Below are 12,036 nucleotides of genomic sequence, written 5' to 3'. Positions count from 1 at the left end.
TATTAAATGTCTTTTAGGATTCCTTGAGATACTTTTGATTATAAAACTTTGGAAAATGTTTCAGTTTCATTCTAAATAGTTTTTGAAATAATTTGTTGACAATATTTGCAGTGACGGAAAATATACACAATGATTCTAAAAGCCAGTCGGTTGTCTTTGAGAAGAATGGTGCATCCAGACCACTTCTACAAAAATCTGAGAATCCTTCTGATGTTTCATTTCCTGTGCCAGTGACAATTATTGATGAAGTTCCAGAAAATTATATGATTGCTCACTCCAATACAGAAGAAGAAGAAAAATTGTTTTCTAAGATAGAAACTAGCGAAAATATTCCAGTTAGAATGACTGATCTAATTAAATTTTTTAACACAAATAAAAATATTGAATCTATCAGTAAGGAATGTGTAGGAACATCTACCTATTCACCTAAGAATTTGTCACAAAAAATTTCTACAGAAAATATTTATGAAAATATCAGTGATGAACTTAATAAATGTTATCTAGAATTGAAAGGTGCATCAGCAAAAAATCCTGCTGAGGAAGAATCTGACCCAACACAATGTCCATGGCGTAGAAACAGTAAATGTAAAATCTATCGCTCCAAAACTAGCCCGACAACTTTTACAGTAATTCCTCCCAAACCCCAAATAAGAGATTTTAACAAAAATCAGTCTCTTTATACTGGTGCCATTAAAATAGATGAGTTAGGTAACCTAGTGAAACCAAATGAGGGTTGTGGTAGAAAAATTACAGTAGATGCAACCTCTAAAGTAACTGTTTTTGGCAGAGGTAAAGAATATAAGAGGTCACATTCTATGGGAAACCAAACTGAAGGATTACCATTAGACCATTCTGTTGAAGCAGAGATTACCATTAATTCCAAACAACCTAATAAAATGTCCGGAACTGAACCTGATTGTATTAGGAGTCTGAAACCACGAACTTGGCCAATAGTTGGTTCTAGTGCTGAAAATATTGTTGGACCAGATGAAACGAAAGTCCCTAGTAATGCCACACAGTTTTCAGGGAAAAGTGTCTTAGCATCTGTGACCAGTAGGGAGGATCTCATGAATGATTATTTAAATGATTATTTAACCACAACTGTTGCCAACTGCAGTGATCTAACACAGTTTGAAACAATCCAAAGAAAGCAGTATGAAGAGCTAAATAAAACAGAAGGAATGAAAACTGAAATGGAGCCATTTTCTAAAGGATGTATTCTTGCAGCCAAATACTGTCCACTGAAAGCAAAAGAACTGTATTCAACTACCTTCAGTTGTAGTAAAAATGTGTCAAATACCAGTCCATCTTGTGCTGATCCTAAGGTATCAAATATCAAGACACCAAAACAAAACTCTACTAATAGCATTAGTGGGACATTTACTATAATAACCTCTAACGAAAACAACCTTACAGAACAGGAACTCATCCATGATTTAGTACAAGATGTAACAGATGAAGAAACGACTTTTGTAGTAATAAAAAAGCCATCTGATCAGGTTAGCTCTCCCTTTTTATTTAGCAAACCTAATGCTGATTCATCTACCACAATATTTAGCTCCCATGTGAATTCAAGCAATATACCATCAACAGCAATGTTGAACCAAGCAATTTCAGAAAAAGATGAAAAACTTGGCAAGGCAGAGAGTAATCTCTGTCCTAATAAAATAGAGGACAATGTCTACAATATTTTTGGGCCAATGAAGAAGTTTAAATCAGTCATCCAGAAGCCACTTCCAAAAGATACATCACTACATAGTGCTTTAATGGAAGCCATTCAAAACGCAGGAGGAAAAGATAAGCTTCAAAAGGTAAATATTGGGTAAAAACAGCTTTGGATGAAGCACTTATTTCCTGTAAGATCAGGAGTGGACTTGCTTGTTTTTTTGTTTTTTTTTTGTTTACCAAAGTTATAACTTTTTTTTTATAACAACCATTATTTCCAGTGACCTATTAGGTACTATAACACTATAAAATTGCATATTACCAAGATACAGTACTACGTTACCATCAGTTCTATACATGCTGTTTGGTATTATGGAAAAGCTGTAATAGCTTCATATATTTAACATTTGCTGCTGTGCGTGTGTGTGTGTGTGTAAGCAGGCAGGTAGAGGCCGAGGCGTGCCGAGAGATGTCTGTTGTGGCCGCAGACAAGCAGACAGTTGGACAGAAAGGATGGTGCCAGAGATAGCTGTGCTCCCACTTCCATCGGAACCCACTCTTGCACATCAAAAAAAATAAAAAATAAAAGGCCTCCCTGAAAAAAAGACCTCCCAGTGTTTATTTCGGGGCCCAAAAGAAAATAAGATTGGGTCTTATTTTTGGGAAAACATGCGTGTATGTATGATGTATGTATTTGTGTGTGTGTGTATTACTATAGTATTATAGTTTTATAGTATTATATAATACTATAAAAATAACATATAGTATCTGCCAACAGATCTGACAAATCTAATTTTTTTCTCGATCATTATAGTATTTAGAATTTTGCAAAAGTGCTTTTATACATAGCTCAGTATATTCAGGTCAGATAAAGGCTAAAATTAGGCAAGTTTTCCAGAAAATAATCAGATGCTCATATTACTCATGCTTCTAAATTTTAAGTTTGAAAAAATAAATCTATGTGTTTTGTCATGTGTCAGATTTCACACAGTACTGTAGGTGGAAGCCCGAAAGAGTCAAAGTTCATGGAAACAGAGAGTGAGTGTTCAGCTCTTTTGACAGCTATTAGAGGGCACAGTGGAATCTCAGTGTTAAGAAAGGTAATTCTAATTGCACTGCATTATATTTGTCATTTAACAAAATGTAATTAAAAATCCATTTTAAATTGAAATCCTAACTCTGGTACTAAATTTTGCTTAAAATTATCTAAGGAAGCTTGAAAGGATCTCCAACTGGCAAGTCTGCCAAGTCAAAGCAGAAGATACTAAATGGATAAAGATTGCCCTTAAGTAGCAAAAATAGTTTGTTCACTTTTGAATCTGCTAATAGAATCAACAAAAAAACTATTGTGACATAGCAGTTGTAGTAAATTGGAATTTATCTCACTTCACTTGGTTGTTTTTTTTTAATTTCTGCTGCTAGCTTTATATAGGTTTTGGGCTCTTTTGATTTATAATAGTTTGGAACAGCACCTTTGGATTTGAATAGAAAAATTGCTTGCGTAGTACTTATTAGTACTTTTTGGAATTACGTTACAGCCACAAACTGTTACTTGTAAGGTTGAGGGAAAAGATACAGCTTCTTTAAGGGACTGTTTATAGATACTGTATATGTGGTTATCTTTTCATTAGTCCTATATAACAGCACTATTCCATGAATACTTTGAAGCTCATTGGGCTTCTGGGTGCAATTCTGGGTTCAGGATTTCACTATAAAACCTGCATAGCATATTTGAGTAATTGCCTGTCTACTTTTGTTTCTGCTCTACCCCACCAGGTAGAGCAGGGAAGGCATGGTCTGGGTTTCTTCCATTAAACAGCATAATGTTGGGGGAGCCAACATTATGTTGGCAGCACTTGCCCTCTAAGATAGAATTTATCTGAGATCAGCATAGTCCAAACTCTGTTACCCTTTTGTAAAATATAGGTGGTGTTAACAATTGTTTAAATAAATAAATTGTAGTTTCCAAGTCATATTCAGAGGCAGTCCCAACAATCCAGATGAGAGGTTATGAATGCATGATTAACACGCACTAGAACCAGATCCAGAAACAGTCACATCTGACAACTCAGCTGTAACTTGGCAAACATTGTCTTTCAGCCTTCTGTTCCATAAGTAGACTAGATGAGATATTTTAGATAAAAATTATACCTATATCTGTATGTATATCTACCATCCTACTGAGGGAAGGAGGTCCTCACAAGAATTAAATATAGTAGTATATTGGACCAGGTATAAACTTAGGTTAAGCTTCTCAAACACCAAATTTAGTTAATTTGCAAAACATCTCTATATTCAAAATACAGCTAGAAGCAATACATGAGTAGTTAAATGATAGTCTGAGAGGATACCAGCTGATTCCCCTCCCCCCATATTCTGCACAATAAAGAATACATTCTGGTGTATGGGAATTGCATTCTAGTGCATTACTCATTTTACCCAAGGTAATATTGATGGTATTTCACCCAAAACCAATGGATGATCTCTCAGCAGATCTGTGTCAAATAAAAAGGAAGAAAAGGTTATCTCTGGGGAATTGCATACTGAAGTGGTGAAAGACAGGATCTCTTGTTTCCAACAATCATTAACTGAATCAACCTACCGAAGATAGAATGGAAAGACCATAAGGTCTATATGCCACCATGCTAGTTTCATCTGGGATCTCTTTATCTCTTTTTCTCAGAGATATTGAGCTAGACTGCACATTTATAATTTCAATTTTTAGTTTCCAACGCTTCTTGAGTTATTTTTCTTTTTAAGATTTCCATCCATGGAGTCCTTCCCAACCTTAACTGTTTATTGAAATCATCTGTCTTGTGATCTAAGATGCTAGTTTGACTTGGTTCTATTGCTTGTGTCTCCATTATGTTGAATTCCAGTATGACATGGTCACTCTCCCTCAAAGTCCCTGCAATTTCAACCTTTTCTATCATTTCATCTTCATTAGTCAGGATTCGGTCTATAGTATAGCCAGCCCACTAGTTCCCTCCTATAGTTTTTGAGTAATAAAGCTGTGTGTTAGTTACATCAGGAATATGTTTGATTTCCCACAGTGCACAATTTGTCTCCCAAATTATGTCAGGGTACTTAGTGTCCCCCATTACTAGTGTAGTATGCTTTTTTCATTCCTTAGGTAACTGATTTGCAAAAAGTTCAGCTATTTGGTTTGGTTGGGTGATCTCTGGTAAATTCTTATCATTTCCTCCCCTTTTATATTAACCCAATGCATTCAAAAACATTTTCATCCATTGTTTTTTTCCATTTTTCCCCCCATTTCTATATTTCCTCTTCTTTCTTACCACTTGGTCAATTTTGTTGAGATTTAGGATGCTTAAAATTAGCTCCTAAAAAATTGTCTTCACCCCCTCCCTTTTTTTATTTTAAAGGCCTTTGGATGAGGTGAGCCAGCTGATTTCCAGAAACAGTTTCCCCCGATCTTGTGAAGTGTAGCCCATTCTTTGCCAGAAGCCCCCCTCCCCTATGCAGGTATTGTAGACTGTGGTCTAGGAATCCAAAATTCCCTCAACAGCACCACCTCTTAAGTCATTAGTTTATTTCAAAAGTTCTGTGTTCTCTCATTGGATGCTTTTGTTGGGAGTATAAAACAAAACACCACCAGTTTTCCTAATTCTTTTGCTTTCATCTAGCTGATTATTGTCTCTTGGTATTATTTTCGTGTTCATTGTAGTGTCATTCATCTCTACATGAAAAAGAAGAAAGGGATAATAATCTGTGGGTTTAATTATTTTAATAAGCCACTGAGTTACATTTTTAATCCTTGCTCCTGCAAGATAGCAAACCTATCTAGACAAATTGTTAGGTCTACAAATTGCTGGTTCAGTTTCCATGAGTTGTGAGTCTCCTATTACACATATCATTTTTTTTCTTGAGGAAATCTGGTTTATTTTCCCCCCTGTTAATACATTTGATGATGTCCCTTCTCCAGGTGTCTGCAATTTTTTTTTTCCAAGGGGAGGTTATGAAATTGATTGTTTGGTTCTAGCAGAACTAGTTTGGACTGGATTGGGTTGGATATATTTTTTCTTTCTATGAGTGACATGTCACCATCTCTCTATTTCTACAGATACATTTTCTCTGTTAGTTAATTGTTCTTTACTGTGTTCAGTTTAGTTGCAATCTTCTTTCTTCTGTTGGGCTTTCTCGTTTTGTTGTTTGTCTCAGACTGGCTACACATTTTTCTAGACCCTTTGCTTTTTCCTCTAGGCCAGGGATGTCAAACTCAATTTCATTGAGGCCCGCATCATCATTATAGTTGCCCTCAAAAGACCAGTTGGATGTAAGGCTATGATAACTCACAGAGGCCACATGGGCATGGCTGGGTAGGCATGGTTGGGTGGTCGCAGCCAGGTCACCGCAACTAGGTGGGCATGGCTGGGTGGGCATGGCCAGCTTGATGTCACTCACTGGGAATGGCTAACTTAGGATGGCTGGGTCAGGAAGTAACAAGTTGCACTGGCTAACTTGATATGAGGACAATTTGGTGCCCCACAAGCTTCCTGCCTCCCCAAACTGCTGGCAGCCAAGCGCACACATGCATGCATGCACCCCACATTCCATGTTTGGGGACTTTTATCCACAAAGGACGGAGAGGGCCTTCTCCCCCAAGCTGAGGCATGATTGGCAATTTGCAAGTTCATATGTGGATAAAAGTCTCCAAACTTTGGAATGGTGTGTATGTATGTGTGTGTGTGCGTGCATGCGTGTATGTGCCCAGCACACTAAAGGAGATGTTCTCCCAATCCCAGACATTATTGGCATTTCCCTGTCTGTGCCCCTCCCAGTAAAGCAGGAGTCAGAGGACAATGCTGCTGCATGTGGAAGCATGGAGGAAAAAGTTTGCAGGAAACAGTTTCCTCCAAGTCCAACTTCTGCCTTGACAGATATCTGGAGAACAAGAGGAGGAGGCAGGGGAGCAGCACTCCTTAGTCCTCCATGGGGGAGGATGGCCTTTCTTGAAAGGGAATACCTATTTCCAATTGTGCACGGTAAGCATGCTGGCTTGTTGGGGCAACCTTCCCTCACAAAGCTCTCCTGACATCCCCTCTTCAAAGATCTGCCAAAGCAGAAGTTGGGCTTCGTGTTGGAAGAAACTGCTTCCTGCAAACCTTTTCTTCCACGCTTCCACACACAGCAGTGTCATCTTCCATCTTCTGTGAAGGACCAGGCAAGGCTGGGAGGGGGGGAATCTGGAGATTTCCAATGGAGAAGGTGAGACCAGGGTGAGTGCCAAAGCCTTGTCCACCAGAGAAGGCTTACCATCCCTCTCAGGCCTTTCAGAGGACCCCTGGAGGACCCTGGATGGTGGCATGGGCTGCCTGGAGCTTTGGGCAGTGGAGGGCAAGCTCTCAGCCTGGCCCTCAAGCTCCCAGGGCACCAGGATCCTGCAGCCCAGCCCAGCTTAGCTCTGCTTCCTCAAGGGGGTGCCTGAGCATGCTTACCTCCTGCTCCTGTGCTCGGTCTCTTTGGCTAGATTGCTCATGGGGGTGGGGGTGCAAAGTGGATCAGACCCACTCCCTCTCCAGGCAAGAAACCTAGTTTTGTAAGCAAAGCATCCTCAGCAATAGGATGGGAGGCAACCAGGATAGGCCAGGAGAAGGGGGCAAGCAAGGGGGTGGCGAGAGGGCACCAGGGCTGTTGGCTTGGCAGGATTTCCCTCAGATTCTCTCTCCTTCTCATTCCAATCTCCCTCCCTCTGCATCCAGGAAGGGATGAGGAAAGGGATAGGGCAGGAAGGATACTGGTGGCAGGGAGCCCCCTAGGAAATAGGATGGGAGACCACAAAGAGAGGCTAGAATGAGAGGAAAACAAGAAAGTGGCAGAGCTGCTGGTGTCCATGGCTTTTTCATGGGATGGGGGTGGGGGCTATCTTGATGAAAGGGAAGCGCTTGTGGGCTGCAGGGCCAGTGGGCGAGGTTGGGCTGGCAACATAGAAGTGGTGGAAGTGCTGGTGATGGCATGGCAATACTGCCGGGGCTCTATGTACTGTTTCATGACAGCCACCCTGCGTGCTCAATGCCTCCTGTGTGTGTGGTCATGGGAGCGCCCGACTGGGCTGGGGCTGAGGTGGCGGGGACTGGCCCCTCATCATCTCCAGGGTATTCCCATGGGCCAGATCTAACCATGTCACAAGCTGGATCTAGCCCCGTGGCCTTGAATTTGACATGTCTGCTCTAGACCCTTAACTTTTTTCCTCAAGTCTTTAAATAGTTTACATCTTGTACAGATGTAATTTGGATCTTCTTTAGGTATGACTATATTCATGGCACATATTTTGAAGATAACAATAGTGTTAGATTTTTAATAGGAACATAGACTTGCAGTTTTCCAAAGTAGTTTTTAAGAATTAGGATTGATTCAGAATAAGATATCTTTGAAACTGCCATAAAGCTAATTGGGCTATTTTTCAGCCTGGAGGATTAGCCTGTAAAGTAGATTTGGTTGTACCTTATTCTGTGGTTTGTCAGGCAGATGTTTGATTTGGCATTTTTATCCACCTTATTGAGTTCTTTTTAAGGACCTGAGCTATGCAGCTATTGATGTTTGATTGTATTCGTTTTGTTTGCTTTCTTTTACCACAGTTATTCTATTTCTGTTTACAGGTTTTTGTATTTTGTTATCTTCTCCGGTTCTTTCTCTTCTCTTCTGCTGTCTCCAAGATCTTCTACATCCACTATCACAACTTTTTTGTTTTTCTTATCAACTGTTGTTACATCTGGGGTATTATGTGGTAAGTGCCTGTCTGTTTGAAGTTTAAAATCCCAGAGCACTTTAGCTTCTTCATTTTTTATGACTTTCTCAATGTTATGATCCCACCAGTTCTTGCTTGCAGGCAAACTGTATTTTTTTTTTTTTTTTGCAGATCTTCCAATACACCATTTTTGCCTCTTTGTCATGCTATTGTTTGTAGTCTGTGTTCTTAAGGCTTGGTTTTGTGCAGTCCCAATTAACTTCTCTATCTCTTCAACTTTCCTGCTCTTAGCCATTGCCAGGTCTTGTTATTATCTGTTTTACCTGCTTTTTTATTTTTAATATACTGGCCCTGTGTAATGCTTTGTCTTCCCATGTCTCTTTTCAATTCTTTCTTGTAGATCAGTTTGATCTCTCCAGTACTCAATAAGCCTTCCTGCATTTTCAATGCATTTTCAATGCATTTTCTTGAATATCCTTCAGCTACTCTTCCAAAGCACTTTCTTCTTCTTCTCTTCTTCAGTCATTTGATGTATTTGCAACATTCTGTGACCATCCATCTTTCTTGGTATGTAGAGCTGTCAAAATCACTGTGAGAATGAAGAGCATGAATTATTGTCATTACTTTTCTGGTCATCCTTATTCAGAGTTTTAAATTCTGCTTGAGTCCAGTCCACTATTCAGCTATGTATTTAATTACCAGAATTGTCTGGATGTTAATTCCCTTGATATAGAAGGGCATCTTGATTCCTTCAGTTTTCACTGTTTTCCTCTGTTTGATAGTGAGTGTGGCACATTTGTCCAGTCCAAATTTAATGGCTGTATCTATAAACAGTACTGAGCAGTGATTCTATTTCAGATAGTGTTTTTCCATACAACTTCAAATTGTCCATGTAAAGGAGGTAGGATTGTCCTGCAGAGGTTTTTGATATTTGATAGCCATGGCCTTCATTGTTCAGTATTGTTGATAAAATAATCAGTACAATGACAAGCGATAGTGATGATAGTGATTCTTATTGGAAGATACCTCTCTCAAAATTAATTTCTCCTATCACTATGTCTTCCCTTATGTCATCGATTTTTGCACAAAGCTTTTGATAACTGACTCCTGTTATTTCTATGCACTTGATTATTCAATCATGTGATAAGGAGTCAAGTGTCTTCCTATAATCCAGGATTGTCAAATTCCTGGCCCATGGGCCAGATGTGTTACGGCCTAGCCATGCCCACGCCCAGTTTAGCAAAGGGGGGGAAAGTCCCGATTCTTCATGTGATGCCAATGTGACGACATGAGTTTGACACCCCTGCTGTAATCAATCCATGCTATATTCAAGATTTTCTTTCTTCTTTTGCAGTTTTCCAAAATCATCTTGTCAATTAGGAGTTGGTCTTTTTTCCTAAGTTATTGGAGTGGTTTCCCTTCTGCTCAAGTGGAAAGGGATTATTTTCAACTGTTGAACTGCAGTAGCTATTACACCAATTAATAATTTGAAAATTGTTGGTAAGCAGGTAATTAGCCTATAGTTGCATGGTGCTGCCCCTTTTTCTGGATCTTTCATTATCAGAGAGGTTTTGCCAGGTGTTAGCAACTCTTCAATTTGGATCTATAATGACTTGATGCCACTAGCTCAGTGCAGCCAGGTGGGCAGTGCTTTAAAAAAACTTGCAGAGGAGCAGAAGTCCTGCCCACTGCCTGCACATTGCTGCAGCCAAGCTCAGCCATCCAGCTCTCATCCAGCACCCCTCCCATTGGTACCCCCTCTAACAGCCTGCTCACTCGTTTTCCTGGCTTTTCACTTGGCCCTCACCCATTGCTACCTCCTTTGACAATCTGCTTGGTCGCTTGCTCATCCAGCTCTCCATCTAGTGTCCCATCATCGTCCTCTCTCTGACAGTCCACTCGTTCAATCAGCTCTCCATCTAGTGTCCCACCCATTGCCATCCCCCTCTGACAGCTGCTTGCTCACTCACCGCTTCCTGGTCTGGCTGTCCATCCAGACCTGCAGCGAGTTATCTCTGCATTTCAGGTGTTGAGATGTCCTGTGAAAAAATAAAGGCACCCAGCTGGCGAGAAGGCCGCCCACAACTGGCCACCCCAAGCTAGCAGCATTGGGTCATCCCATTCAGCTTCAATTTCACCTCCTTTCAGTATGTTGTTAAACAGCTTGGCAAACAGTAGGTCTAGATGATCAGATGTTTTAACCAAAACGCAAGCAATTGATCTTCACTTGGTGCCGATTATTCTTGTGCTTCCTCACTCTTTTCTCTATCATTACTGCTGTTATTACACTTCTTTCATTCCAGTTTCTTTTTTATTCTTATCCGCCTCCTTTAACCAAGCTGCATCCTTATGGTATTTCTTTCGGTTATTCCATACCTGTGCCCAGAACTGAAGGTCTGCCTATGATTTGCAATTTGACCTTTGTATCTGCTGATCTATTATAGCTGTTATTTGATGCTTTATCATTTCTATTGCTTCCTTGAGCTTCCTTGTTTCTAAGTGGCATTTCTTGATTAGGTATTATTTGATTTCTTGTTCTACAGCTTCTTTGCTTTCATCTGTTCTAGCTTGCTTGCATCTGATCTCAGTTTGCTGCTTTTATTTTCCAGTCTAATCTTCAATTTTGGTGGTGCACTGTTGGCTTTTTTTCTTCTTTGTTGATTTTGCATTGCATGTATTCAGTATGAAGCTGGTGCTGTACATTAGCTGTTTCTTTGCAACAAGTTTCAATGCAGGTAGCCTTATTCTAATGTTTGTACTGTTCTAGAAGCTTGGTTATTATTTGTTTCAATTCTACTTTTTTTAATTAGTGGGCTTTGTTCTGTCTGAGGTAGAGGAGAGAGTGCCTGATTTCCAAATGAAATTAATTCTATTTCTCTGCTGGATTCCTCTTCTGCCAGCTCTCTCAGGTTTGCCTTATAATCTGAGTTACTTCTGGGAACACTTTGATTTCTTTGCTCCAAGTAAAACTTTGCACTTCTTTCACTTCTGCTTCTGTGAATATTTTATTTTGTATTATAAATCTGTTCATCTGCTAGCCTCTTTTCTATTATTTCTGATTCTGCATGTTGTTTTTACAGAACAAGTGCATTAGTTTCAAATATCCTCTTCTTTTTAGACTTGATCTATAATAACAGATCATTATTTCTTTGTTTAAATTATTGTGTATTTGCAAAGGGTACACCTTTTCTTCCAGCAGCTATGCAGCTACTGGCCCCGATTGCTCATTCAGCCAATAGTCCTGAGTCCTGTAACCCATTTTTAACCAGATGACCAAGAACTCCAACATCTAGCATGGTTCTTGTTAATCCAGATGACAATTGAGCTGGTATGGATTTTTGTAATTTACATCTCACCATTTTTTTTTATAAAAGTTTTATTGATTTTAACAACAAACAAAAACACATAAAACATAAAAACATAACATAAAAACATCATCATTCTTCATAAATTTACAGACAGTGTATCGGTTGGTTTACCACTCCTTTTTGTGCATCCATTTCATAGTCATCATAATAATTATGTTACATAATAGCTCATATTATCAATCAACAATTATATATCCTAATATCATTATTAAACGATCATTTGACTATAATTTTACTAATTCATACTTAAGCGAGATAACTATAATTTAGTTAATTTATTTTATAACAGATCGT

At 39.2% G+C, this 12,036-nt stretch overlaps 1 protein-coding gene across 3 annotated transcripts in view; it reads left to right on the top strand.

Moving 5' to 3' along the window:
- COBL (cordon-bleu WH2 repeat protein) overlaps positions 1 to 12,036 on the top strand; it is a 129,260-nt gene that overhangs the window by 104,437 nt on the left and 12,787 nt on the right. For all 3 annotated transcript variants that reach the window (XM_087946459.1, XM_087946462.1, XM_087946461.1), the window contains exons 13-14: positions 112 to 1,811; positions 2,646 to 2,765. In XM_087946459.1, the coding sequence (XP_087802585.1) occupies positions 112 to 1,811; positions 2,646 to 2,765 (1,820 nt within the window). The remainder of the gene's footprint in view (positions 1 to 111; positions 1,812 to 2,645; positions 2,766 to 12,036) is intronic.

This window comes from Notechis scutatus, chromosome Z, assembly GCF_049901735.1.
Source record: "Notechis scutatus isolate UNSWTSFEM ecotype Mainland chromosome Z, rNotScu1.2, whole genome shotgun sequence".
NCBI classification, from domain to species: domain Eukaryota; kingdom Metazoa; phylum Chordata; class Lepidosauria; order Squamata; family Elapidae; genus Notechis; species Notechis scutatus.
This window is presented reverse-complemented; position numbering and strand designations above follow the sequence as displayed.